Below are 26,464 nucleotides of genomic sequence, written 5' to 3'. Positions count from 1 at the left end.
AATGATTTGAGTATGCTAATACCGACAGTCTCTTTGGGGAAAAGTGGCTAGGGGTTACTGAAGGACAGGAATCAACAATGGCACATCATTAATGCACACTTCATTTTAGCATAGGTCTAGTTCAAATAAGTCACTTTTTTCAAGTGAAATAATTAACACTTACCTTCAACAGACATTCTCGAAACAAGAAATATGAACAAATTTTAAACAGAATAATTATTTCTCAACTTGTGCAATGCTGAAGGAAATAATACTTCTACACTTATTCTTGTCAATGATCTTGAATAATTGTGATCAAAGTGATCTCCAACAACTAGTGTGACTCTTGATTCACTCTCCAAACACTCCAGAATTTACAACTTACTATGTGCAAGGCCATGGTGGAATGTGCCCGGGGCAGGTCCCGTGACTATTGCATCTGTTGATACAGCAGATTTTGGTGTCGAGTCTGAGCCTAAAGTTAAAACCGTAGGAAAAGTAAAGTGCATAGGAACAATGCCTGGCATCATTCCAAGTGAAGCTTGGCTCAGGGTTGCTGAAGTTATTTTCTGGTTTGCTGTATTAAAGGAAGGTGACAGAAGACTCAAAGACGGAGAGCTGGCAAGCAAGGCTCCTCCTGTGGTAGCCTGTAGAGACTAAAGACAGAAAATATCAACATAAATGACAATTTTAAGTCAGTACTTAAAAATTTAATTGGCACATAATCTGGATCACATACCACTATTTGCTAGTTTGAAAGTAGTGTGATAGCACCATTGCTGGTTGACACTTTTATATTTTAAGTAATTAAGTAAATGTATTTCTTGTTAGTATTGAAGACCTTTTGACAGCAGTTATTCGGTTTATAAAGCAAAGAGCCACATTAAAGGTCAGTTAGATGGAGAGATAGTGCTGTCATAAGGTCATTAAACTGTTCACCTATAAACAACAACAGAAATTGCTGGAAAAGTTCAGCAAGTTTGGCAGCATCTGCGGACAGAAACCCTCTCGCTCTCTCCCACACTGGCACTGGAATTCTACACAAGGGTGCACCCAAAACCCCCCTTCCCCAGATAATCGCTCCAACATTGTCCTGTATAGGGCAAAGACGGAACTTGTCAACAAGTTGTGTGCGAGACTGGGTGTGCGCTTGTGGGGCTGCGCGTGAGTGTGCTATCCCCTGAGCAGACAAGCGTGTGTCTGCTCAGAAACAAACCCCGAGACAGAGAGGGAGGAGCATGGCAGGCAGAGCAAGGAAAAAGGAAATTTCGGAAAACTCCGAGCCCCAGAGGGGTATTGAATCAATTAACTGAATAAACAATTATCTGAACGAAATATTGTCGCCCATCTCGTTCAGATAAGCACAGTTCCTCTGTATTGTAATCTATCAAATGTTTACTCACTTGCTTAACTTATCTTGGTTTTGTCTGCAGATTGTTGTTTTCTCACCTACTTTTGCATCACCTGCAAACTTGGCAATAGTACGTTCATTTCCCTTACCCAAACCAATCTAATATATACTGTACATAATTGTGACCCCAGCATTGATCCCTGTAGGAATCTTAGCGAGGTGATGAGGACAAGGGAGGGAGCGAACTCCAGATCCTAATGCTTAGGCAATTGAAAAGCACTGCCCACAAATTGTGGAGCATTAATAACTGTAAATACATGAGATCAGAATTAAAGAAATGTAATAATAGGGAAGGCTGTAGGGTTGGAGGAGATTAGAGAGAAAGCTAAGAATATGTAAGCTACAGAGGAAGTTGAAAACTAGGTGTCAATATCAGTCAGCAATCACAGTCAAGACTTGCTGACAGTTCAGAGATGGGCAAAGGTTTGAATGACCTTAAGTTTATAGAAGATAGAAAGGGGGCAGTAGTCAGGAGATCCCTCCAATATGTACAAAAATAGTTGCAGATTTTAGCAGCAGAAGCGCTGAGGCTGAGGTAGTGTTGTGGAGGTTTAAAGGGCTGCTCCTAATAATTATATGAATCAAAGGCTGAATTTTGTCTCAGGATTAAATATGATACCAATGTTGTGAAAAAATAATTGTCTTAATCTCGGACTGTTTCATGAGCGAGGGATGGAATTGGTAGCTGTGAAAGACAGATTGGGGCAGAGATTGAAGGCAATGAGTTCAGTCTTCACAATAATAGTTTTACCTATATTTGATGCATTTTTGTCAAAACAAATGGGAAGGCGACCTATTATCTAAATGGGGAGAGATTTCAGGGTGCTCCGGTGCGGAGGGATCTGAGTGCCTTTGTTCATGAATCACAGAAAACTAGCATGCAGGTACAGCAGATAATAAAGTGAATGGAATGTTGGCTTTTATAACTAAAGGAATAGAATATAAAGGTAAGGAATTGTTGGAACTAAAACAAGGCATTGGTGAGACCATACCTGGAGTACTGCGCACAATTTTGGTCCCCTCATTTGAGGAAAGATGTAGTGGCATTGGAAGCAGTTCAGCAGAGATTCACTAGATGGATCCCAGACATGAGTGGTTTGTCATATGCAGAAAGATTGAAGAGTTTAGGACGATACTCTCTATAATTTAGAATAATGGAGAGGAGATCAAATGGAGGTGCTCAAGATGATAAAAGGTGTGGATAAAATAAACATGGAGCAGATGCTTCCTCTTGTGGGGCATTCTAGGAAAGAGGTAGCAAAAGTTAAGAGTTGAGCAGAAACTACTTCTCCCAAAGGGTTGAGAGAATCTGTGAAATACACTACGCCAAAGTGTGATGAATGCTGAGGCAGAGTTTAAGGAGTTAAGACAGATTTTTAATTGGAAATGGATGGAAGGGTTATGGGGAGAAGGCAGGAAAATAGGGATGAGGAGCATATCAGCCATGATCAAACAGCGGAGCAGTCTCAATGGGCCTAATTCTGCTTCTAAACCTTATGTATTTAACAAAGTTACTGGTTCCAGAGGAGAGAAGTTTTTAGCCGGGAAGCTAGGGGAACCTTAATTATCAGAAGCAGGATTTCTAGAACATTGCAATCTTTCCCAAACTCAAAGGGTCTTCACTTTAAGTCTTAAAAAGTGTACCATGAAAGGTGATTAACTGTTGTACAAACCAGTCTAGGTCATTACCACCCTTCAGGGAAGAAAACTGCAAACCCATGGATGACAGTCTGGTTCACTTGACAAAGTTCAATACTCTCCGTCTTAAAAAGTTCCTTATTTTCATAACCACTATTCAAAACAAAAACCTAACAGCGCTAAGTTTAGAAAAACTGGGATCATCAAGAAATCACTTGTCAGTGATGACCATATCTTGAAAACAAAAGGGTTGAAAAGAAAATTGAAAATGAAAGCAAGCATTTTTAGACTAAACCCAACATCTAGATCACAGTCGTCATTTATCCATACATTATTTAGGGAATACTCATGTGAAGTGTTTTGAGCAGCATTTGTAAAACACCACAAAACTTGGAGGGTATTTTAATTTTTCATTGGGAAATGCAAGAACAACCAGAAAAATACAGACTGCCTTTCCCTTAAAACCACTACAGTCAACCACATTTTATGTATTTTTAAGGTGAGTTATGTTCAACAACATTTTACGCCTCAGCTAATTTATTACTCACACAGGATATAAATCCTAAACATGCACATGGGCCTCAGCCAGATAGAACAAACATTTGCACAGCATTGAATAAATTCCACAGCTTCTATCAGTTGAAGGTAAATCCATCAATGAGTGTGGTGCTGGAAAAGCATTGCAGGTCAGGCAGCACCCAAGGAGCAGGAGAATCAAATTTTTGGGCATAAGCCCTTCATCGGGAACGAGGCTTGTGGGCCTGGGGGCTGAGGAAGGTAGCTGAGATTGTGATAGGTCGGAGAGGAAGGCAGAACGGATAGATGGGAAAGACTATGGACAAGTCAGGAGGTCTGTGCAGAGTTGGAGGCTTGAGACTGGGATAATGTGGAGGGAGGGGGAAAGGAGAAAACTGTTGAAATCCACATTTATCCAGTGTGATTGCAGGGTCCCAAGATGGAATATGAGGTGTTCCTCGTCCAGGCGCCGGTTGGTAAGGGTTTAGTGATGGAGGCAGCAGTCCTTGACTGAGTGGGAGGAGTCGTCGAAGTGTTCACTCGTGGGGTAGCATAATTTTATCATGTGCAGGTGTTCCAGAGATGTTCCTTGGGACCCTGCAACCACACGGAGATCAATGTGGATTTCAACAGTTTCCTAATTTCCCCTCCCCCCACATTATCCCAGTCTCAAGCCTCCAACTCAGCACACTCTCCTGACCTGTCCATCACCTTTCACATCTATCCACTCCACCCTCCTCTCCAACCTTCTCCCTTAGCTACATCTACCTATCGCAATCTCAGCTACCTTCCCCACCCCCCCAGCCCCACTCCACTCCCATTTATCTCTCAGCCCCTTGGCTCAAGTCCTATTCCTGATGATGGGCTTATGCCTGAAACATTGATTCCCCTGCTCCTTGGATGGTACCTGACCTGCTGTGCTTTTCCAGCACCACACTCTCGACTCTAATCTCCAGCATCAGCAATCCTCAGTTTTTCCTGAAACCATCAATGGTGTGGCAATTAAAATTGAAAATGTGCACAAGCCCAGAGTAAGAGCAATGCAGATCGGTAAAGATAGGGAGGAGTGACCTCACAAAGCAATTTTAAAATAAAAATGAGAAACTCGAAGTGGAGTAGAAACATTAATACCAAACTCAGTGTGATGTGTGTGTTATACCTTTGAGAACTAAGTAAAGGTGATGCAAAATAGTTTTGTTTTCCCAAATCAGCATTATGATTAAATGACTGAAAAAACTATTGCAATGACATTAAATGGCAAAAACAAACAGACAAAACGTTAACAAGTGCAAACACCAAACTTCTGCAGATCCACAGGTTAATTTCATTCAAATTAATATGGTATTACAGGAAACTTGGTGGATCTTATAGGTTAAAAGGATGAACTTGAATTCAAGAAGCATATCAGCAAGTTAGAACATACAAGATTAAAACAACAAATTAGTGCCCACTCTTTGGTTTCCCAAAATACATAAAGATTTCACAGAAATAAATATACTTTGTGGTCAGATTTTGTAATATTCTAATGCACAAAATAACCAATTGTGAACAAGAAACAGAGCTTAATGAGAAAAAGAAGCTATGTTGGTGTCATGAAATAACTTAGAAAACCAACAGAGTCTTCAAAAGCAACAATACAATTAAAATTCAATCAATACATTAACTTGTAGCTTTAAACTTCTTTTCAGTCGTTATTAAAATTATGCATATTTTAAAACTAAATCCGTACATTTCTGTTTACACTCACCAGCATTCCTCCTGTAGCTGTGGAACTATTAACAGAAGATTTAAGAGAAGAAGTTAGCAGTTTAGCAACACCCTGTGTCCCACTACTGGAATCTCCATTACTGCCACCCGGAGGGGCAACCAGAGTCAGTTTCTGAGAAATGGAAGGCTTCTTTACATTTATATTCGGCGACTGCCGATTTAACGTTTGTCCTGGAGAAGGAGACTGTCTATTCAATTGAGTACTACTGGACACAGAGGTTTGAACATTTGAGATGTTTTGAATTGGGTTACTGGAAGGAGTAGAATGTTTACTTGTTGTGACAACAGTCATTGGAGACTTGAAGGTCTGATTTGCAGAGCTCTGAGAGTTGATATGCTTTGCTGTACAACTGACTGAAGTGACAGGTGTTCTTTGAGGACTAGGAGAAGTCTGTATAATACTTGCTAAAGAGGAGGAAACAGAATGGAAGTTCTGAGTCTTTGAGGTTTTTAGATGCTGAATTAATGGCCGTTGCTGCAATTGACTACTAGCTTTAGTCTGCGAACTGCTCTGCAGTTTACTTATGCTAAACGATGGCGATGATATGAAGCCTTTCTGGTGGGAGGTGGTCTGATGGTACTGTTTTGTAGCCTGCGTTGACACTTGGTTTTGACCTTGGGACTGCGATGTACGGTGCATACCAAGGTGCTTCGACTTGTTTTGGAGAGTCTCTGTGAAACCTTTGCTGTTTGCAGAAGAATGATTTTTAAAGGCAGTGATAAGACTAGTGGTGTTTTCTGAAGTCCTTTCCTGAGACAATTGTCCCAAAGCTAGTGCCTGTTCCGCCAGGAGATTGAGAGGTGAATGCGACTGAGCAGCAGCTGATGGAGCAGAAGACAGAGTTGGAACTTTTTGTACATGCTTCTTTTCTTCTGATGATGCTGCCACCATTATTTTGTCACTCAATGAATTTGATACTAAAGAACTGAAGTTCTTGTTGCCTCCAGCAGCATCATTGAGAGCAGCTAAAGCAACAGACACCTCCTCCAGAGAAGGCTGGTTGTTGGGTAGATCCTCATCAAGGGAATCGTCTAAACTGAAAGACTGAGGCGTTGTCGTATTACTGGAGCTCTGACCAGCAGTGGAGGAAACAGGCACATTTAATGGGGTGACAGGTGGAGTGCATGATCCCTGTATCAGGGATGCAGCATTACTGCAATGAATTGGAATACTTGTCTGTTGTAATTTACGTTCAGTCTTGTGCATTTGATCCTGTAAAAGAAGGAAATTATGATGTTGAACTCTCTGAAAGTCAGATTTATGCTGCAATCCTCATCCTTTCACACCTCTTGACAAAACAATTTTTCTTTTCACTACTACCTTTAAGTTGCATTGATTTGCAAAATGGAGCTGATAAAATTTCATTTGCTACACAGATCAGACATTTCACTGTGTGAAAAAAGTCTGATTATTTCAAGTTTAGTTTGGATTGTGTGTATGGTAGAGTAATAACTAACATCTTGTATCTGGGCAAAACTGCTCTAAAAATTAATTGAAATTACCGAACAATTTATATTTTTTTATAATTATAACAATCTCCTTTATAATGTCACATCAGTAGAATAAAGTAATAACCATCAGTATAAAGGGTACTTTGTACTTCCATTTCCCCAGTTGAACTGTTCAGGGCACTAAAAGTGGAATCAAAAATTATGGTTCTACTATAACTCTTTATAACATTTCTTGATAATTATTTAGAGTTTCCCCACCCTAGAATGCCGCTAGGAAAGGGCACTATTATTTCGACTAAAATCATGTCAATCCCACAAATTGACTACCAATTCTGGATTTGCCGCAACCACTCACCTGCACTCTCCTGTTTATGACTTCCTCTCTATTAAACTGGCACTTTTTAAATCAGGCTTTTGGATGTATGGCAATGGTTAATGTTTGTTTTGAAAGTGCCTTAATGCTCTGTGCATTGAGTTCACAAAGCAAAACCCTTACATGAAAAATGTCAAAATGGATGCACCAAACAGTGAATTCCACCATTATGGGATTCTGTAACTTCAGTCAACAACATAACTGCACTTATTTAATACTTCTGAAGTACTTTCTAAATTATCACATTCATTGAGATTTTAGTGTGTTTACCAAAGCAAGTATAAGAATGCACAGAAAACCATTTCCATATATGGGGCTACAATGAAGTTCTTCAAGCTTAGATACAAAATGGAACAGGTTCACTTCTATATGATTTAGCTATCTTGTTTATTGGTGTGAAATGCAGTAAATTAAATTCAACACACTTAAACTGTTGAAGTTTAGCCAACCATTAATCTAAGCACCATCACTGCAAAACAAAATTCCAGCATTTGGGGTTTAAAAAGTCAACTGTGAGAATTTTTGATATTTTTCAAATGTGTATCTCATGCCAACAACAATGCTGTGCACTTACCTTAACTTTAGTCTTTGGGGCAGCAATGACTTTCTTCTTCGTTCTAAATTAAAGTGCAACCAGTGTTAGTTTGTTATCGATATACAGTTATCTAGCACTTCAGAAATTCAATTCCAAATGCAACTACCAACTTCACACAGAACAATACTAAGTTACAGATAATTATTAAAAACTTTTCAGTACTGCAATGATGCTAAATGAATGGGACAGTGAGGGAGGGAAAGAAGTTAAATCATAAATAGAAAAGGAAATCGGTGAAGTATAATTTGGCCCACCCAGCCTGCTTCATTCATTCAAGATGATCATGGAGGATCTTTCACCTGGGTTCCACTTTTACACCTGTTCCCCTATCCCTCAACTCCATTAAAGACCAGATACCTATTGCTGCCTCAAACACACTTAACGATTGAGCATCCACAAATGTGCATTATACAAAATTCTAAGAATTCACCGTCTAGTGAAAAATTTCCTCCCATCTCAATGGTAGGTGATCAACCCCTTATGTTGAACCTGTTCCCCGCCAATGGAAACAAACTGTCAGCAGCTTGCATATCAAAACCATTCAAGAATCTTGTATGTGCTTCAATTATATTACCAATTATTCGTCTAAACTAGGCCCAATTTTTTTGGTGTTGCATTAAGAGAACTACCCTCTCATCCCAGGAACCAATCCATTGGGAATCTTTGCCAAATTGCCTCCAAAGCGTTGGAGAAATCTTGGAAGGCGAATTGTACAACAGGTTTGAGGTCAGGAAGAATGTAAAAATGCCAAGGATAGTGGTTTCATAAAAGAGAGAAGGAAGAGGGCGAGAGAAAAAATTGAAATACCAGAATGACAGCCAAAAAGGTTAGAGTTCTTTATCCCAAGTTATGTATGGTTCCCTGTGCTGCACTAAGCAACGTTAGGAGGAGATGATCAGACATGTCAAATGGGTGAACATGGACATTTTCCACAATAATGTGTCATTGCAATATTTAGCACAGAGTGGTTTTGGTTTTCACTGTATGTGGTAATCCAGTGAAATCAGGCAGGTTCAATAAAGAACAAGTAAGGCAGTCCAATAAATTACCACACAGACAATTAACTAATGCCATAAATTTTAATTTTCTGCATTTTTAATTAATTACAAGAATGAGGTTTTACTGCTAGGGTTAGTTAATACATTATCAAAGTAGCTTGCATTGGGAAAAACCAAAGCACAGTAAATGCACAGGAACAGTGAAGATGCATATACTCACGGTATTGAGGTGACATGAGCATGTACCTTCCTGCTCTCTTTGAATAGTGTTCTGTTGAGGAAAAATAAATCCAAAAGTATGTTCTTTTCTTCCTTGCTTTCATACCATACAAACTGCAAAACTCTCTTTTTTCAACAACTTGCCACAATTTAGTATGAAATCCCAGTGATGCTACAACCGTCAGAAATTGCTTAAAGTATTTTCCAGGTGAAAGCATGCACACTAAAGATGTTGGTAAGCATCAGTGGATAAGGCAGCAAAAGAAAGGGAGTTGCAGCTAAATCGTTATTAATCCCATGGCATTATAACATCACCAGCATAACTTTTAGCCTCAGATTTACCTGCAATCTCATTTTATGAAACATTTTGCATTGTCGTACTTATGCATCACAATTGATTTGCAAGTCATTTTGGAGCTAAAATCTTAGCTCCTTATGAATATTAGGCAAACCTAATGCCACAGAGTAAGCTGGAGGCTGTAGAACAGCACAGATGGTGCAATCATGTTTAAATACTGCTCATTAGTAAAGTACCGCAGATGCTGGAAATCAACCCGAAGACATTAACTTTGATCTTTCAGATGCACTCTGATCGGTTGAGTATTTCCAGAACATTTTGCTCAGAATGAAACATTTATCTGCAGTGCACTTCTTCGCAGTGAACACCAATATCAGGGAGACGCACTTAATGGAGCTAATATTTCTTATATTTCGAATCATTAAAGCTTTAACATTGTTTTCCTTTTAGGTTTGTGTATAATTTTAGTAGACAAATTTGAGTAGCAGTAATGCAGGCACCTTAGGATTTTGTGCATGCAACCATCTCAACCCTTCCCATTACACAGTCAAAAATGTTAAACAGAGACCCTGGAGCAAGGACTTAATTTCCTTACACCGCAGTGATGTTGATCCTGGGATAGCAGCAGTTATATCCTCCTGAGGGCATGTGTGCGAACCAAGTTACACCCCACAGTGCAGATGAAATCTAGGACCGCTGTACCCAAGATCTGGTTGCGATTGTATATGTAAAAAAAATTAAGGAGCACAGCAAAACTATGGTTTGAGACTGACACCTCTTTTACTATGCTCTTTTCCAGGAGCCTTAGAATGCAACAGCATAAAAAGATGTCCATTTGAGCATAGTGCCAATGCCAATTTTTCAAGCATGCTACTCAGTTAATTATATTGTTTCCCCCTTTTTTCCAACATTCATGTAAACGTTTCAATTTGGGCTTTCTCTTAATTGCAATGTTACAATTACACACAGTATATTTCACTCTCTTTCAGCTGCTATAATGATCCTATGTTACCATCTTCCCCAAACTTCCTCAAACTGGTGCCTTTGTTCACACATCATTAACAATTCAACCTTCACAATCTCTCATCAGCCCAGAACACATCTTAACTTTGAAAGCAAATTGGAACATAAAAAAAGCACCAGAAACTGACAGGAATACAAAAACCATTTATTTGTGGCCTCATGATAATCTACCATGGATGAGTTGCAAGTCAGAAACATTACCCTGGTTGAGGCTATTGGTGCCTGGCTATCTTCACATCTTTTTGTTACAGTTTCTCCCAATTTGTATATATACTGACAAAGCTACTCCACTTTAAGCTGACACTCATCTCTCTGTTAGCCTTGCTATAAACTGTCAACCACTGCTTATCTCTTTACTTTCCAGGTCCTGTTCAAGAAAAGGACTGTCTTGAATCAGAGGAAGAGCAGGATAGTCTGAGCAGACACAGTTGTCCTACTTTACCTCTGCAGGCTCCAGCTCACAGGGAAGGTACAACCTTTCTTACGAATGCTTATTCACTATTCTTTACAGGATGTCCATTTCACAGCTCTTTATGTAGTGTCACCTAATTCCACTTGAAATGTATTGTTTACCGTCCTTTGTCTTTATTGTACCTTGCTTGCATCCATCCTTTTGGCCAAAGTGGTTTGACTTCAGATTCAAGAAAAGCCTTTAGGTAGTCCTCTGCAGATTGGGACTTGTTTCTCTCCTGCTCACAGCAAGCCATCTTAGTCCTCACCACACTGCACAGCAGCTCCCTGTAGCACAACATAAAAAACAAATGTAAAGAGATAGTGACACAATATGTTGCTATTCAAAAAGGGCCAAGAGAAAATCTATCATGTTCTACTTTCTCAGGATTTGTGATCCAAGTGAAAATGAAATGCCAATTTCTGATCCATGCATAGAAATGCCCCATTTATTTGAGGCTGAAGACACTGCACAAGCAACACAGCTAACTTGGTGCTAAATTTCATTCAAAGGCATATTTACATGCTTGAAAAATCTAACTAAATTACATGAACACTTTCATTCTACTTGCTTGCATAAAATCTGAGTGTCCACGAAAAGGAAGTTGCTCGAAATATCAGCTTCTATTTACAACATGAAGGTGATTTATTCAGGTACAGATGGCTCAAAAAAAAGAGTCCGTAAAAGAGTACTTAAAAAGTGCAGGGGTGAGGGGGCAACTTAAAAAGAAAGTTAGAAAAGGGAAGAATGCATGAGAAAGCATTGGCAGGTAGAATTAAAGAAAACCAATTATATGAAGAAAATGAAAATAATTAGGGAAAGATCAGGACCCATGAGAGACATGGACAAAATGTGCATGGACCCGAAAGATTGTGACAGTCCCCAGCACCTGTGAGAGTCTTCATAATGGAAAGGGTGTCACAGGCATAGGCAATAAGAGCACTGTGAAGTATTAGACAAAATTAATAGAGCAAGGAAGTACTAGCTGGTTTAGCAGCCTTAAAAGCGGATAAATTTAAAGGCTCAGCTAAGAAGCATCCCAAACTGTAGGGGAGGGGGTGCAAAGGTGGTGATACATCAGAGGTGATGGTAGCAATTTTCAAATCTCCTCAGGTCACAGCTGAGTGCCAGAAGGACTGCTAACCTTGAAAGAAGAGGAGACTGACCAGAAAAATACAGGTCAGTGTAACCTTGATGTAGGGGAACTTATTGGAAAGAACATGGAGGGACAGAACAAATCTGTACTTGGAGATGTGGATTAATCAGAGACAGTCGACATGGATTTGTCATGGGAAGGTACTATTAGACAAATTCAGTTGAATTCTTTGGCGGCAACCAGGAGTGTTGATAAGGGCTTTTTAAAAAAAAATTCACTCATGGGACAAGTTTCCTTTAAAAGGTGGTAGTGATTTGCCTGCCTGAATCACTACAGTCCACATGCTGTAGGTCGACACACAAGGTCTTTTGGAGGTGGCCAGGGGGGGGGAGGAAGAGTTCCAGGATTTTGACCCGGGGACACTGATGGAATGGTGTTAAGTTTCCAAGTTATGATGGCGAGTGGCTTGGGCTGGGGGGGGGGGGGGGGGGGGGGGGAAGAGAATTTGCTGGGGTGGTATTCCCATAAATCTGCTTCCTTTGCCCTTCTGGATGTAAACGGATGAGAGTTTGGAACATACTGTCTATGGTGCCTTAGTCTACAAGATGCACTGGGGAAATTCACCAAGTGTTAGCAGTGGAGGGAGTGGACGTTTGTGGATGTGGTGACAATTAAGCAGGCTGCTTTGTTCTGGATATCATCAAACTTCTTGCATGTTGTTGGCACTGCACCCATCCAGAGAAATGGGGAGTATTCCATCACATTCCTGATTTGTGTCTTGTAGATGGGTGACAGGCTTTGAAGAGTCAGGATGTGAGATACTTGCTGCAGTATTCCTAACCTCTGACCTGCTGTTGTAGCCACTGTATTTGTATGGTAGGTTCAGTTAAGTTTCTGGTCAATGGTCATCTTCAAGTTGTTTAGTAGTATATTCAGAGATGGTTACGCCACTGAATGTCAAGGGGCATTGTCTCTTACTGGAATTGGTCATTGGAGAGACACGTGTTACATGTTAATTTTGTTCAGATCTTGCTGCACTTGAACACAAACTGCTTCAGTTTGAGGAATCACAAATGGTGCTGAACATTTATGTAATCATCGATGAACATTCCCATTTCTGACTTTACGATGGAGGAATGTCATTGATGAAGCAGCTGAGTATTGCAGGATTGAGGACACTACCCAGAGGGATTCTGCAGCGATGTCATGTAGCTGAGATGACCGACTTCCAACACCAAACTATATTCCATGTATGACTACATTAATGCATTTTATGTAGTATTCATGAACTTTAGCATGATTTGATAAGGACTTTCATGACAGTAGTCAAAACAAAACTCACAGGATCAAAGACAAAGTGACACGTCAGATCTAAAGTTGACATAGGCAGGAATCGGAGGGTGATGGTACAGGGATGTTTCTATGACAAAGTCTGATTTCCAGTGGGGTTCCCCTGGGTTCAGTATGAGGGATCTTGCTGCTTGTGGTGCACATTAATTATCCAAATTTAAATGTACAAGGATTAATCAAGAGGTTTATGGATAATACAAAAGATTGATAGGGTAATAAATTGAGAGGATGACTACTGCAAACTGCAGGAGAATGCCAATAAACTGGTCACCTTGGCACAGCATAAAATACAAGAACAAGGGAGGTTATGATGGAGCTGCATATAATGCTGGTTAGGACACAGCGGAGTACTGCATGTAGTTTTCGTCCTCACATTATAGGAAGTTTACAACTGCTACAGTGAAAGTGCAAAGAGGATTAATCAGGATGCTGCCTGGGCTGGAGGATCTTGAGCAGTTAGGAAAGACTGGTTGATTGGAATTCTTTTCCTTGGAGCAATAAAAATTAACAGAGGATCTGATGAGATGAGTAACATTATGAGGGGGATAAATAGGATGAACAGAGGGGTCAATAACCACAGGGCATAGATTTAAGCTACGAGTTAAAAGGCCAAGAATAGAAGCAAACTTCTTTTTTGATCCAAGGGAGGGTGGGAGCCTGGAAGTCACTGCCTGAAAAACGTGGACGAGTCAGAAACACTTGGAACATTTCAGCAGTATTTCAGTACTCACTTGTCTTGCCATAGAGGCTACGGCAATGGACCCAGAGCTGGAAACTGGGATTAATGTGGTCAGATCTTTGTTAACTGGACCAGACACAAAGGACCAAATGGTCTCCTGCAGTGCTGTAAATATGAGTCTAATTCCATAACTCTAAACTGTTCATAAACGCAACACCACAATTCACTTGCTGAATATAGTTAGGAAACATGAAGCAAGCACAACAGCCAACATTATTCCTGAATGTGATGCTGTTTTGGCTGATTCATGTTGGATTTGGTCTGGCTTCAGGCTCATGTGCAGGTCTAAATGTCACCTCTATCGCTTAGGGTACTGCAAAATGAGTTTTTACAGCTTGAATCATTTACAATTACGTATTCATAACACAAGGAGGCCAATACTTCAGCATGGTTTAGTAATCACACAACTAAGCTAATTGAAAATGCCACAAATACAGAGTGCTGTTTTAAGCTATGTAGCTGAGGTACACAAAGTTTCATCATCACCACAAGCATCATAATCTGGCAGAGCTCAGAATAATGGTAAAAAATTGGGTAATTTCTATAGTGGATAGTTAATTGTTTTTATTATCACCATGTGGCAAAGATAAGAAACTACCCTATTGCTTTTGCAGATAATTTAACTTGCAACAAATCCATGTTATTGTGTACATAACTTAAAAGTGCTTACAGTACACAATGTATACAACACTTGAAAAATGTCTGCATTTCTAGAAGTTCAACATTCACTGGTTTAATGTTGTACGTGGAGAACTGGAGGGATGAAGAAAAACCATTATTTTCAAATCTCAATAAAGCACCTCCCACCATTCAGTACTTTCTTTAGAATATCATCAAGCTTAGTCTCCACCACAACTATCAGACTCCAGCCCTCCAATGGTTATCACACCTCACTCCTACTGTCGTGGTTCTGTTCGCCGAGCTGGGAATGTGTTGCAACACAAATTCCCAGCTCGGCAAACAGAACCACAACAACGAGAATCCGAGCTACAAATCTTCATGAACTTTGAACCTCTCTCCTACATTAAGATAAATAACTCCAATTTTGTTTCTACTTTATCCACCTGTTACTCCTAGCACACCTTTCCTGCTCCTTAGAAAGTGTATACAAAGATGATGCAATATTTTTAAGCAAGGTGATCCCCTTAACTTTCCAAAAACTGTCCAAACGGACTGCACTGCAGTGTCCCTTTCTAGACAAAAATTTCTAAAATAACAGAAACTGCTGTTGATTCGCAAATTATCCACCACATTTGTAAAATTCTGGACTTCCTCATCAAATCTAATATTGCATTCACCTTGCTTGTTCCATTTCTTACTGATGTTACATGGATACTTTCACACTTCGGTGCATCGTTTATCATTGTCATCTTCAAGGGATTCACAACTTCTTAGAGACCCAGACATTTATACAACTTGTCTTCTCTCACCAAAACTATGTCCGTGGCATTTAAAAGGAAAAGATAGCAAATGCTGGAAATCTGAAATAAAAACAAAGTGCTGGAGAAACTCAGTAGGTCTGGCAGCATCTGTGAAAAACATTTAGCTTAACTAGCAAGTTTTGAGAAGATTTGTAGCTCAGGTTGAGGTTCTGGATGTAAGTTTGCTCACTGAGCTAGAAGGTTCGTTTTCAGACATTTCATCACCAAGCTAGGTAACGTCAGTGACCTGCTCGGTTTTTTTTTTGTGTTTAGGTTTCTTTGTGTTGGTGATGCCATTTCCTGACCACAGCCTAAACACAGAAATAGAATGCAAGTCACAAACACCAGTGCTTCACCAGAAGCTCACTGATATTACCTAGCTTGGTGACGATACATCTGAAAACGAACCTTCCAGCTAAGCGAGTAAACTTACAGCCAGAAGCATTGAGCTTCCTTCCAAATCATTATATTTACATATAGATCAAGTATAACACCTCTAACCTAAATTCCATTCAGAGGTCGTTTCGGGATTTCCTTCCAATTTTGCCTATCAATGGTCCATTTCAGTAATCGCCAGTGTTGTGCACTCTTACTTTGTTCATCATTTCCCCAATGACTCCAGTTACCTCTTGAAGCAGTAGCCCAATTTGAACGGTTTGATATGTGGTCACATCATTCAATAAGCCCTTACTGAGTTACCATATAAAAAACACACAATCCAGAACTGTGTTTATACAGTTACAATTCATAAACGTACTGTTGATACAAATGTCTTATACAATCTATTACAACAAGCAACATAGCGAACCTGATCTCATCATTCCAGTGAAACTTTTTACGGGGTCCTACAACTCTTCTTCCCAACTTGTCTTCATCATCTTCATCATCAGAGAACATTCTCTCTTTCTGGTCCTTATCTTCTCCCAGCAACCTGCACATCAGAAATGGGAAATAGATTACTTGCATGATTAGTAAAGAACAAAAGGTACACCAATAACTCACACATTGTTAAAAATAAATTGGCTTACAAATTATCTTCTTTTATGCAAGGTATTACTGCGAGCATTAGAGGGTTTTTGCCTGATCCCAAATTACGTCAATATTTGTAGGAGATCTTGATGTCACAGACAGTTAAAGCTAATGCAAATGCTTCATATCAAGTTCAGTCTCACCCAACCTGTGCAATTCAGCTGTTTGTCTGGACCAAGACTGTAACTGATCTACAGCCAGTGCCCCTAGTGGAACTCAAAGCTGAGCAGGTCATTGAAGTTCCACTTGATAGCAGTGTTCCATCCTTTTGCTAAGCTTACAAAGCATAGCGATGAGGCAGTAATTGTCTGGGTTGAATTTGTAATGCTTATTGTGAACATGATAGACCTGGGCAATTATTCCACAAAGGTGGCCAGGTGTCAGTGCTGTGGCTATTTGAACAGCATTTTTTGCGGCTGGGGACATATTGTGGGGAAGAGGAGGGTGGTTCACAACAGGAGAACAGAGCCTTAAAGTTAAACAAAGGTATTTGGGATGATGTCAGGAAGCACTTAAAAGGTAGTCAAAATCTGAAACTTTGGAACCCACGCCTGACCTAACTCTTCACAGAAAGATCCCAATGCAGTAAGGTCAACAGGATGTTTGAAAATTGAGAATGATAGACATCTTTGTTAGGCAAGAGTATTAAGAGATATAAAACACAACAGGTTGAAGGGATTAATATCCAGATCAGCCATGATCTGATCAACTGGACAAACAGGTTGGGAAGGCTGATTGACCTACTAATTGTTCCCAAGATCAAGAATTAGCTTCAAATGCAAGTATAACCCACAGTTATGCTGAAAGACTATTAGACAGGAGCAGAATGCAATAACACCATAGTTGATCTGATAACCCTCAACTTCAATTTCCTGTCTCGACCACATGACCCTTGATTCCTTTACTGACTAAAAAAAAACTTGTCCATCTGTGCTTCAAGTTCTTAATGACACTGAATCCACAGCCCTGTATGGTTTTGAATTCTACAGAATCACCTCCCTCCAAAGTCATTCCTCCTCATCTTTATTGTGATGCAAGGGGTGTTTATATATGCAACAAAGGTCTTTTGCTTAGATGGGAGTGGGATGGGGTGGAGAACAGAGGAGGAAAAGGGGTTCAAAACTAGGGGGCATAGGTTCAAGGTGAGAGGGGGCATATTTAAAAAGGGACCAGAGGGGCCACTTTTTCACACAGAGGGTGGTGCGTGCATAGTTGCCGGAGGAACAGGAGGAGGCTGGTACAGTTACAGCATTTAAAAGACATGTGGATAGGTACACAAACAGGAAAGGTTTAAAGGTTTAGAGGCCAGACAAGGCAAGTGGGACTAGTTCGGTTTGGGAAACTCAGGCTGCACAGCTGAGTTGGACCAAAGGGTCTATTTCTGTGCTGTGTGACTCTATGAGTGAGTTTGGGCTTGAGCTGGTGGTATTTGGGTTTGGTTTGTAAGTCTGATGGGGTTTAATGATTAACTTGTAGGTATTTCTTTAGCACTGGCAATTTCTATCTAAAAACAGAAAGAGTATTCCTTGCATGTAATGGGGTTTTGTTTTAACTGGAAGAGCTGTTACAAGTCAACAAAATAAACAACTGTACGTAAGGCTTTCAGTTTAGAAGATCAAAAGGTTAATTTTATTTTCTTTTGGTTAGGGGAAACACCCATAGGCCTGGAAAACAGAGGTTCTTTGTTTTCACTTTGGCAGTTTTACACGAGCCTTGTCTGAAGGTGAACATGCACAAGTCGGTCTTGATAAAAAGGGGATGGCTTTAGACACGCAACAAATAGATTACCTCAGAATAAGTTGCATAGGTTTAAAGTTCCAGAAATTATGCATTGTGGTTAAAATGCTGAAGGCTTATTTGAAGCTGAGAGAGTCTACGATCAATTACATGACATACTCACAGATACTTTCTCCTATCTGGAGTACTCGCAACATATGTCACAATATGGAGCTTTTTTTGATTTGGCACAGTCCAGTAAAACTTGCTTTTAATTATTAGTCTTTTAAGAAAAGCTTAAGAGGCTCAGATTCTCAAGATCATGCAATTAAAGCCACAGCTAAATCAAACACAATGTGTGTTAGAGAAGATAATTCTCCCCCTGATATTTGAAAACTGCAATGGGGTGCTATTCAGTTTAATGGCACTAGTTTACAATGTGGTTTAAAATATTTAAATGAGTTGTCATAGAGTCATATTATCTTTAGTTTTTTTTGCATAATAAACTTGCTTCATTGTTAAAACGAAACCTGCAACATTACATTCGTGTTTCAGTGAAAGACAACTTCATTAAAACCAAAGCTAAACAAAAAATATGATCAATTAAGTCATATTTCAATCTGGAATCTTACTTCTCCATGTAAAAATGTCAAAATGGGTAAACCTTTACTTTTAGTTCACTCCAAAAAGATAAAACTTAAACAGAATTAATGTCTCGACTTTTATGTTACAGCTTTACTTCAGTTAGCCAAACACTACAAACCTTTCCTGCCCCATGATTACTAGCTCCTCTACATACATAACCAATTCATACCCAATTAACTCAACTAACTTATACATCACCCATTCCTCACTCCACTATGTCTCAGGCATTCCTTCAGACTATACTAGAGGTTAACAACTCAGATTAGGGTCCTAGACTTTCCTACAATGGAAACAAAATTAGCATCTACCCAGTTAAGTACCCTAACAAACTTGTATGTTAAAATAATGTTGCCTCACACCCTTCTAAACTCTAATGAGTACAAGCCCAATCTACACATCTGCTCATAAGAAAATCCCTCCATACCCTTGATCTACTTTACAAACCTTTCTGGCCTGCTTTCAATGTTGGCATACATTTGCTTAGAAAAGGGGACCAAAATTGTTCTTGTACCTTATACAGTGTTGTGCATTTATTTATGTTCAGCTGTCACTTTAAGAGTCTGATTATGGGACAGGACGTCAGCATTTTGGAGCGAAATAGTTGGTCTAACTTTGCTGCTGCAGAATGAATACTTACCTTAATAAACCTCCTGCTCTTCTTTAACCACTTCAGCATCTCAGTCCTGCTTGAATGTAACACAAAAAGAAAACTGACGAGGACCAGATCTGCTTCGAGATCCAATTTGGCCTCCTTGTCCACAAGCCCAGAAGCTAGATAAGAAGAATCAGGTCATTTACCCTATCTTGTCTGCTCTGCCATTTGATCATGGCTAACACATTTCTCAACACCATTCTCCTGCCTTCTCAAGTTTTATCCCCTCATCAAAAAAAAACTTATCTCTGTCTTAAATATCGTCAATGACTTCGCCTCCACAGCCTTCTGTGGCAACGAGTCCCACAGATTCACCACTCTCTTCTTGAGCACAACATATAGTTTTAACAAGACTTCCATATTTTTATAATCCATTCTCTTAGTGGAGAAAGCCAGCATTCCATTTTCTTTGTTTCACATGCTGAACTTGTATGCTAGATTTTTGTGATTCACGAGGACCCCAAAGTCCCTTTGTAGTGTAGCTTTCAGCAGTCTTTCTTCACTTAAATAATATTCAGCTCCTCTACTCTTTTGGCCATAGTACATAACCTCTCATTTTCCCATGCTGTGTTCTATCTGCTAAAGATTTTGATCACTCACTTAACCTGCCTATATTCATCGCAAATTATATGTATCAATCTCATGATTTTACTTTCCTTAAATTTTGTATCACTCTCAAAGCTTAGACTGATTTCCACCATCCTAGTCATTAATACATATTGTGGCCTCAGCATTGACTTCTATGACACTCCATTGGTTACAGATTTCTTTCCTAAAAATGCTTTCCTCATCCCAATTCTCTGCCTTCTATTAGTCAATTAATTCTCTTTCCCCACTGGTACAGTAAATCCTCTATATCTATCAGTTCACAATTCTCAGATTCACTTGCCTGCATAAAATATTAGCAACAAAATCCAACATCTGCAGCGTATCAGTGATTCTTAACCTGTATTTTTAATGAACTCCACAGTCGCGAATTTTGTCATTTGTGAGGCTTTACAGAAACAGAACCTTCACACATACGGAGGAATGATTGTATACTCCCTCCAACATCACAGGTTCTCAGCAGAGATATGTATAGTACCTTACCGAACACCTTTTGAAATTCAAGATAGTATATCTACCAGTTCCCCTATATCCTGCTAATTATCTCTTCAAAAATTGTCATGAATTTGCCAGACATTATTTGCTCTTCACGAAGACATGCTGACTCTACTTGATTATAATATGTATTTAAGAACAAGAACAAAATAGCACAGGACCAGGCCCTTTAGGACCCCAAGCCAATGCCAACATATTTTGCCTTCCATACTAAAACTGTCTTCACTTATAGGATCTGTATTCCTAAATTTGTTTTGTATTTACGTATTTGTCCAGGTACTTATTGTTGCTATTGTGTCTGTTTCCTCCACCACCTCTGGGAGCACATTCCAGGCACTCACCACTGGGTGTGTGAAAAACATGCTTCACACATCTCTTTTAAACTTCTCCCACCTCACCTTCAACCTGCGTTCCTTAGTAATTGATCCCTCCACCCTGGGAAAAAGCCTCATACTTTCCACTCTATCCAGGCCATTCACAATCTTAAAATCTTTTATCAGGTCACCCCTCATCCTCCTGCGTTTCAGTGAAAACAAACACAGTCTATCCAACCTATCTTCATAGAAAACATTCTCCGTACCAGGCAACATCCTGGTAAACCTTTCCTGTAATCTCTCTGAAACACCCACATCGTTCTGGCAGTCTGGTGACCAGAACTACATGCAGTATTCCAAGTGTAGCTTAACTGAAGTTCTATAATGCTGCAGCATTACTCATGTATCCTTATATTCAATGCACCTTCCAATGAAGGCAAGCATGCCATAAGCCTTTTTATTTTGCTAACTTATCTACTTGCACTTCAGTGATCTGTGGACCTGTACATCCAGATCCCTCTGCATCTCAATATACCTAAGGGTTCTGCCATGCACTGTATAATTTCCATCTGTACTTAACCTTCCAAAATGCATCATCTCACATTTGTCCAGATTAAACTCCATCTGCCATTTTTCTACCCATGCTTCCAATTGATCGGTATTCTCTGACAATTCTCCTCACTAACCACAGTTCCACCAATCTTTGTAACATCTGTTAACTTACTAATTAGATCAGCTACATTTTCCTCCAAATTATTTATGTAAACTACGAACAGCATAGGCCCCAGCATTGATCACAGTGGAATGGTACTAGTCACATCACTCCATTCCAAAAAGCATCCTTCTACTGTTACCCTCTGTCTCCTATGATTAAGCCAGTTCTGTATGCATCGTGCCAGGTCACCCCGATACCATAGGAGTTCACCTTCGGTACCAGTCTGCCATGAGGGACCTTGCAAAAGGCTTTACTGAAGCCCATGTAAACAACATCAGCTGCATTTTCCTCAATAATCATCTTCAGCACCACTTCAAAAAAACTTGATCAACTTAGTAATGTACGATCTCCCTTGCACAAAATTATACCGTCTATTGTTAATAAGATCATTTGCTTCTGATCTTGCCCCTGAAAATCTTTGCCAATAGTTTTCCTACCAGTCTTGAGGCTCATAGGCCTGTAATTTCCTGGATTATCCCTGCTACTCTTCTTCAATAAGGCAAAAACATTTGCTATTCTAAGCATCCTGAAATTACTGCCTTTATAATGGCCTATGTTTTCAATGACAGATGTTAATATAATTGATGTTAAGCCATGTGACACATACTTGGCAATTTTGGCTTGGCTATGAGCTTGACAGTCTTCTTGATACTTTGCTATTTGATTTGGCATTGCTTTCCCAACTGCTTCTTTTAATTTGTGTATCGGTTCCTTCAGTCGGCCATCCTGCAAGAAAAAAATTAAAAGCAATTGCATTTCTCTTCTACACTTAATTTGAGTACTTATCAAGACACCCTAGGCAATCTGGCATTGTGGCTCAGTGGCTGGCACTGCTGCCTCACAGTGCAACAACCCAGGTTCGATTCCAGCCTCGGGTTCACACGTTCTTCCTGTCTCTGCGTGGGTTTCCTCCGGGTGCTCCGGTTTCCTCCCACAGTCCAAAGATTTGCGGATTAGGTGAACTGGACATGCTAAATTGCCCAGGGATTCGTAGGTTAGGTGCATTAGTCATGGGAAATGTAGAGTAACAGGGTATGGGAACAGGTCTGGATGGGATAATCTGAGGGTTGGTGTGGACTTTTTGGGCCAAATGGCCTGCTTCCACACTGAAGGGATTCGATTAATACACTGGGTTCAGAATTCTGAAAAAAGTATGATAGATCACCCCAACCCCTCAAATTCATTCTTTTTAGAAAGGTTTTGCAGCATACTTGTTATATTTGACCAAATTTGATATGTACAGTCTGCATAGAACTCTCCTCCTGTAATTGCAGTGATTGTGGTATATTTTTTCAGTCACTACAAGGAGTTCTAACACTTAAATGGTAGAAATTTATTTGAAGGTATGACAATCCAAAATGTCGATTTTTCATTAAACAGGTCAGATTAACCAGCACAACTGAGGCTAATCTACCTGAAAATGGCTCTACTTGGAATACTAAACACAAAATTTAAAATATATAAAGCTGTGTAATCAGATAATAGTTTCGACTGAAGCTTGCATATAGCCAATAGTTTCATGATCACAATAAAAAGGATATATCTATCAATGCAAACATGACATTACAAATTTTCATGAAAAATCCATTTATTTATTTATGATAGACAGTGAAACCTATATAAATGCTCACCTGCATTAAGCATTCACCTGTCTTTACCAGCCATTTTTCCCCAGTCTGTAATAATTTTTTAAGAGGACAAAAAATTAGTTGCTTAACCGAACTCCCACATCAGAATTAGGGGAGTATAGAGATCGTTTCCCCTACTCCTTGATTTTGTCCAAAATATATTTTATGGAGAAAGCAACATAGGAGCTAAAGCAGGATATAAACTGGTCATGTAAGAGGACCATATCATAATTCATATTAAATGAGCTGGACTTAAGACAATTTATGTTTGCTGATTTGACATGGTCTTACACTGGCAGACCATGGTTCATGAATTCAATAGTCCACTCCTCTTAATTCAAAATTACTTTATTCAAATTTTGTGAAAATACAAATCATTAGAGCACAAAAATACTACTTTCTATTTATTGTTCGATTTAAATTACTGGATATTTTCACCTTTTTAGCACAAAACTTGCAATTGAATTATCAGGAGAAGACTGTAAAAATGAAGTATGCATGATCTTATCTCCTCGTGATCACTTTAAGGGTGGCACAATTAAACAAGCCCAACATGAATGCAATACTTTTAATAAGCTCATGATATAGGGAACTGTTAAAATATCTGAAAATTGATATAAAATTTGAGGATAAATTTGATGTTTCCATGTAGAATCAATTTTGACGAATTTCTGAAATAAGCCTCGACAGCAGATGTGAATGTTTGAAATGACAGGACAAACTCATCGCTTTTCTGGAAAGCACCCGTATTATGGAACAATAATTTTGCCAATAGGAATGAAACCTGGATTAAATAACCAATTGCTGTTGCTCGGAGAGTGACTACTTAATGCAAATTGTCTTTTATACATAGAAAATCCATGGATGGCAATTTCCAGTGTTACTACAAACTTCCATATTCTCCAAATAAAGTTGGAATGACTTGTGAACTTGAGAAGAACTCCAATCTTTGTATTTGTGATATAGGGTGCTGCCATTAGCCTATATTTTGTATTTTCTTTTAACATCAGCTTAATCAGAACACCGCTAATTTAAGCTGTAATATTTAAACATTCAAACTTTAAACAAAAGCTTAACACCTCTGAAATATGCAACTGTCACTCTGGCTTTGTGATAAAACTCGGAGTCAACAAGTCATTTCTTCAGCACCGCTCTTGGCTAAAATGTCTCAAAATTTAGGCTGAGTATGTATGAAACTGTGGAAGGTCATCCCTTTCAAAAAATACATTAAAACCATGGTCCCAACTCCCTGTTACATACACATAAAAGATCCTATCGCACAAAATTAGAGCATTCCTTTCCATGCACTTAGTCAACATTTATTTATACAAGCAGCATCACAAAAACAAATGATCTTGTACAATCATCTGTGTGTGTGGAGCCTTTATACGGCTTTAACTGCCAAAGTCATCACCACGACAATAGCAAATATATTTCAGAATTAATTAGATGTGAATACTTAAGGATGCTCTGAGCTTGGGCAAGTTGCTACATGAACCAAGCTCTTTCATTCTAGTTTTCTCACCTGCCTCAAAACATTTCACACACAATTTTGAGTGCAGTATTTGTAATTTGGTGAAAAGAAAAATCCTGCAAAAACAAACCAAATGAATTCTTCTGGCGTTGGTTGGAGAGGAATATGAAGCAAAATATCAGGGATTAAAAAAAAGAACTGGAGTTGCTGGAAATCAGAAACAAGAATAGAAATTGCTGGAAAAACTCAGCAGATCTGGCAGCCTCTGTACAGCAAAAGCAGAGTGGAAGTTTTGAGTCCAGTGACCCTTCTTCAGAAGAAATCAGGGATATTGATCTTAAGCACCCATCCAATGCAGATAAGCAAGATCTCTTATTAATCACTAAAAGTAAATTTGGCAATGAACAAAAAACCACAAAGAACCGCGATGCTAGAAATCAGAAGTGAAAACAGAAATTGCCAGAGAAACTCAGCAGTCTGACAGCATCTGGAGAGAAACCAGAGTTGACATTTTGAAGGGTACTGATTTCTCTGCACAGATGCTGCCAGACCTGCTGAGTGTCTCCAGCAATCTTTGTTTTTATTTCTATTTAATCACTCATCTTAAGGCAGGCTCAAAAAAAAAATCACTTTGATACTGCTCAGAATGGCAACTTGACTTGGGCACTCAGAGCCTCACGTGGTATTTGAGCGCAAAATCTTTTTATTCAGGAGATGAAAATATATGAATAAAACTAAAACTTGGCTTTATCAAATCACAAATGCTCAAACTGACTAAGCTTCTCTTCTAATCCTTTCAACTTTCATAATATCCTGAACTACAAGAACTTTCAAATAAGTTTCTTAATAGAAGAAGTAATTTAATCTCATCCTTCAATATCAGCACTTCAGCTCCAGCTCAAACTTTGAACAATGGTTACAATGCAATGAGGGCACAGTATAACCATAAAACCTAATGGAGAATGAATGGAAGGGAGTAAGAACATTTCAACATATCAGGTAACTTTTTAAAAACAAACTGTGTTTTTCTCTGATGGCATGATACAATGCTGCCTTTGGCAGAATAAAAAAATGCACTGCCTACTCTGAACCTTTCATAATTTTCATATTTAAAAGACCGAAAATGCAGATGCAACTTGAACAAAGTACAGCAAGGTGCTGTGAGCAGAATCATTCTAAAGAGTGGTATAACATTTGTGGGTCATTTGCAAATACGACATTATTGTATTTCAAACTACATCTTGAGTCAACATAAAAGATCTAAACATTTCATGGTGAGACACAGGTCTCACATATTTCAGCACAATTTACAATTTTTGAAGAAATTTAAACATGTTGGGTGGGAGGTTTAACCATTAACCAGAAATTGATGAACTGGACCAACCGTTTAATTGTTACGGCTACAAGAATAGGTCAAGAATAGTGAGGAACTACAAAACCTGTATTCTGTATTTTCTCCAACTCACCGTCATGATGTCTATCCATAGAAACAAAGAAAACAGGAACAGGAGTAGTCCATTTCACCCTCGAAGCCTGCTCTGTCATTCATTTTCATGGCTAATCATTCAAATTGATTGCCTGTTCCTGCCTTTCCTCCCCATACCCTCTGATCCCTTTCGCCCCAACTGCTTTATCCCACTCCTGATTGTATGATTTCAATGTTTTGGCCTCAACTGCTTTCTGTGGTAGCAAATTGCACAGGCTAAGGTCCATCAAAGTACAGACCAGGGGTTTGATGAAATAATCTCCATTCAGCTCCTTGAGATGTTGCTCCAACAATACTCAAGTAGTGATTTCTGATAATGAAGCCTGCTTGACTGAATCCATTCACCACCCTCAACATGAATTCCCTTCACCACCACAT

General features: G+C 39.2%; 1 protein-coding gene across 4 annotated transcripts in view; it reads right to left on the bottom strand.

The window, feature by feature from the left end:
- The window catches only part of LOC132825337 (ubinuclein-1-like), an 82,506-nt gene that overhangs the window by 9,645 nt on the left and 46,397 nt on the right, over positions 1-26,464 (bottom strand). For 3 of the 4 annotated variants that reach the window (XM_060840486.1, XM_060840484.1, XM_060840487.1), the window contains 8 exons: positions 23,130-23,174; positions 22,106-22,224; positions 16,135-16,257; positions 10,864-11,007; positions 8,950-9,000; positions 7,711-7,753; positions 5,292-6,524; positions 365-635 (listed from right to left, as the gene is read on the bottom strand). In XM_060840486.1, coding sequence (XP_060696469.1) covers positions 365-635; positions 5,292-6,524; positions 7,711-7,753; positions 8,950-9,000; positions 10,864-11,007; positions 16,135-16,257; positions 22,106-22,224; positions 23,130-23,174 — 2,029 coding nt within the window. The remainder of the gene's footprint in view (positions 1-364; positions 636-5,291; positions 6,525-7,710; positions 7,754-8,949; positions 9,001-10,863; positions 11,008-16,134; positions 16,258-22,105; positions 22,225-23,129; positions 23,175-26,464) is intronic. The other variant, XM_060840485.1, reaches the window with a different exon arrangement.

The sequence above is a fragment of the Hemiscyllium ocellatum genome, chromosome 20 (genome assembly GCF_020745735.1).
Source record: "Hemiscyllium ocellatum isolate sHemOce1 chromosome 20, sHemOce1.pat.X.cur, whole genome shotgun sequence".
In the NCBI taxonomy this organism is placed as follows: domain Eukaryota; kingdom Metazoa; phylum Chordata; class Chondrichthyes; order Orectolobiformes; family Hemiscylliidae; genus Hemiscyllium; species Hemiscyllium ocellatum.
Note: the sequence above shows the minus strand (reverse complement) of the source record. Positions and strands in the feature narration are given on the sequence as shown.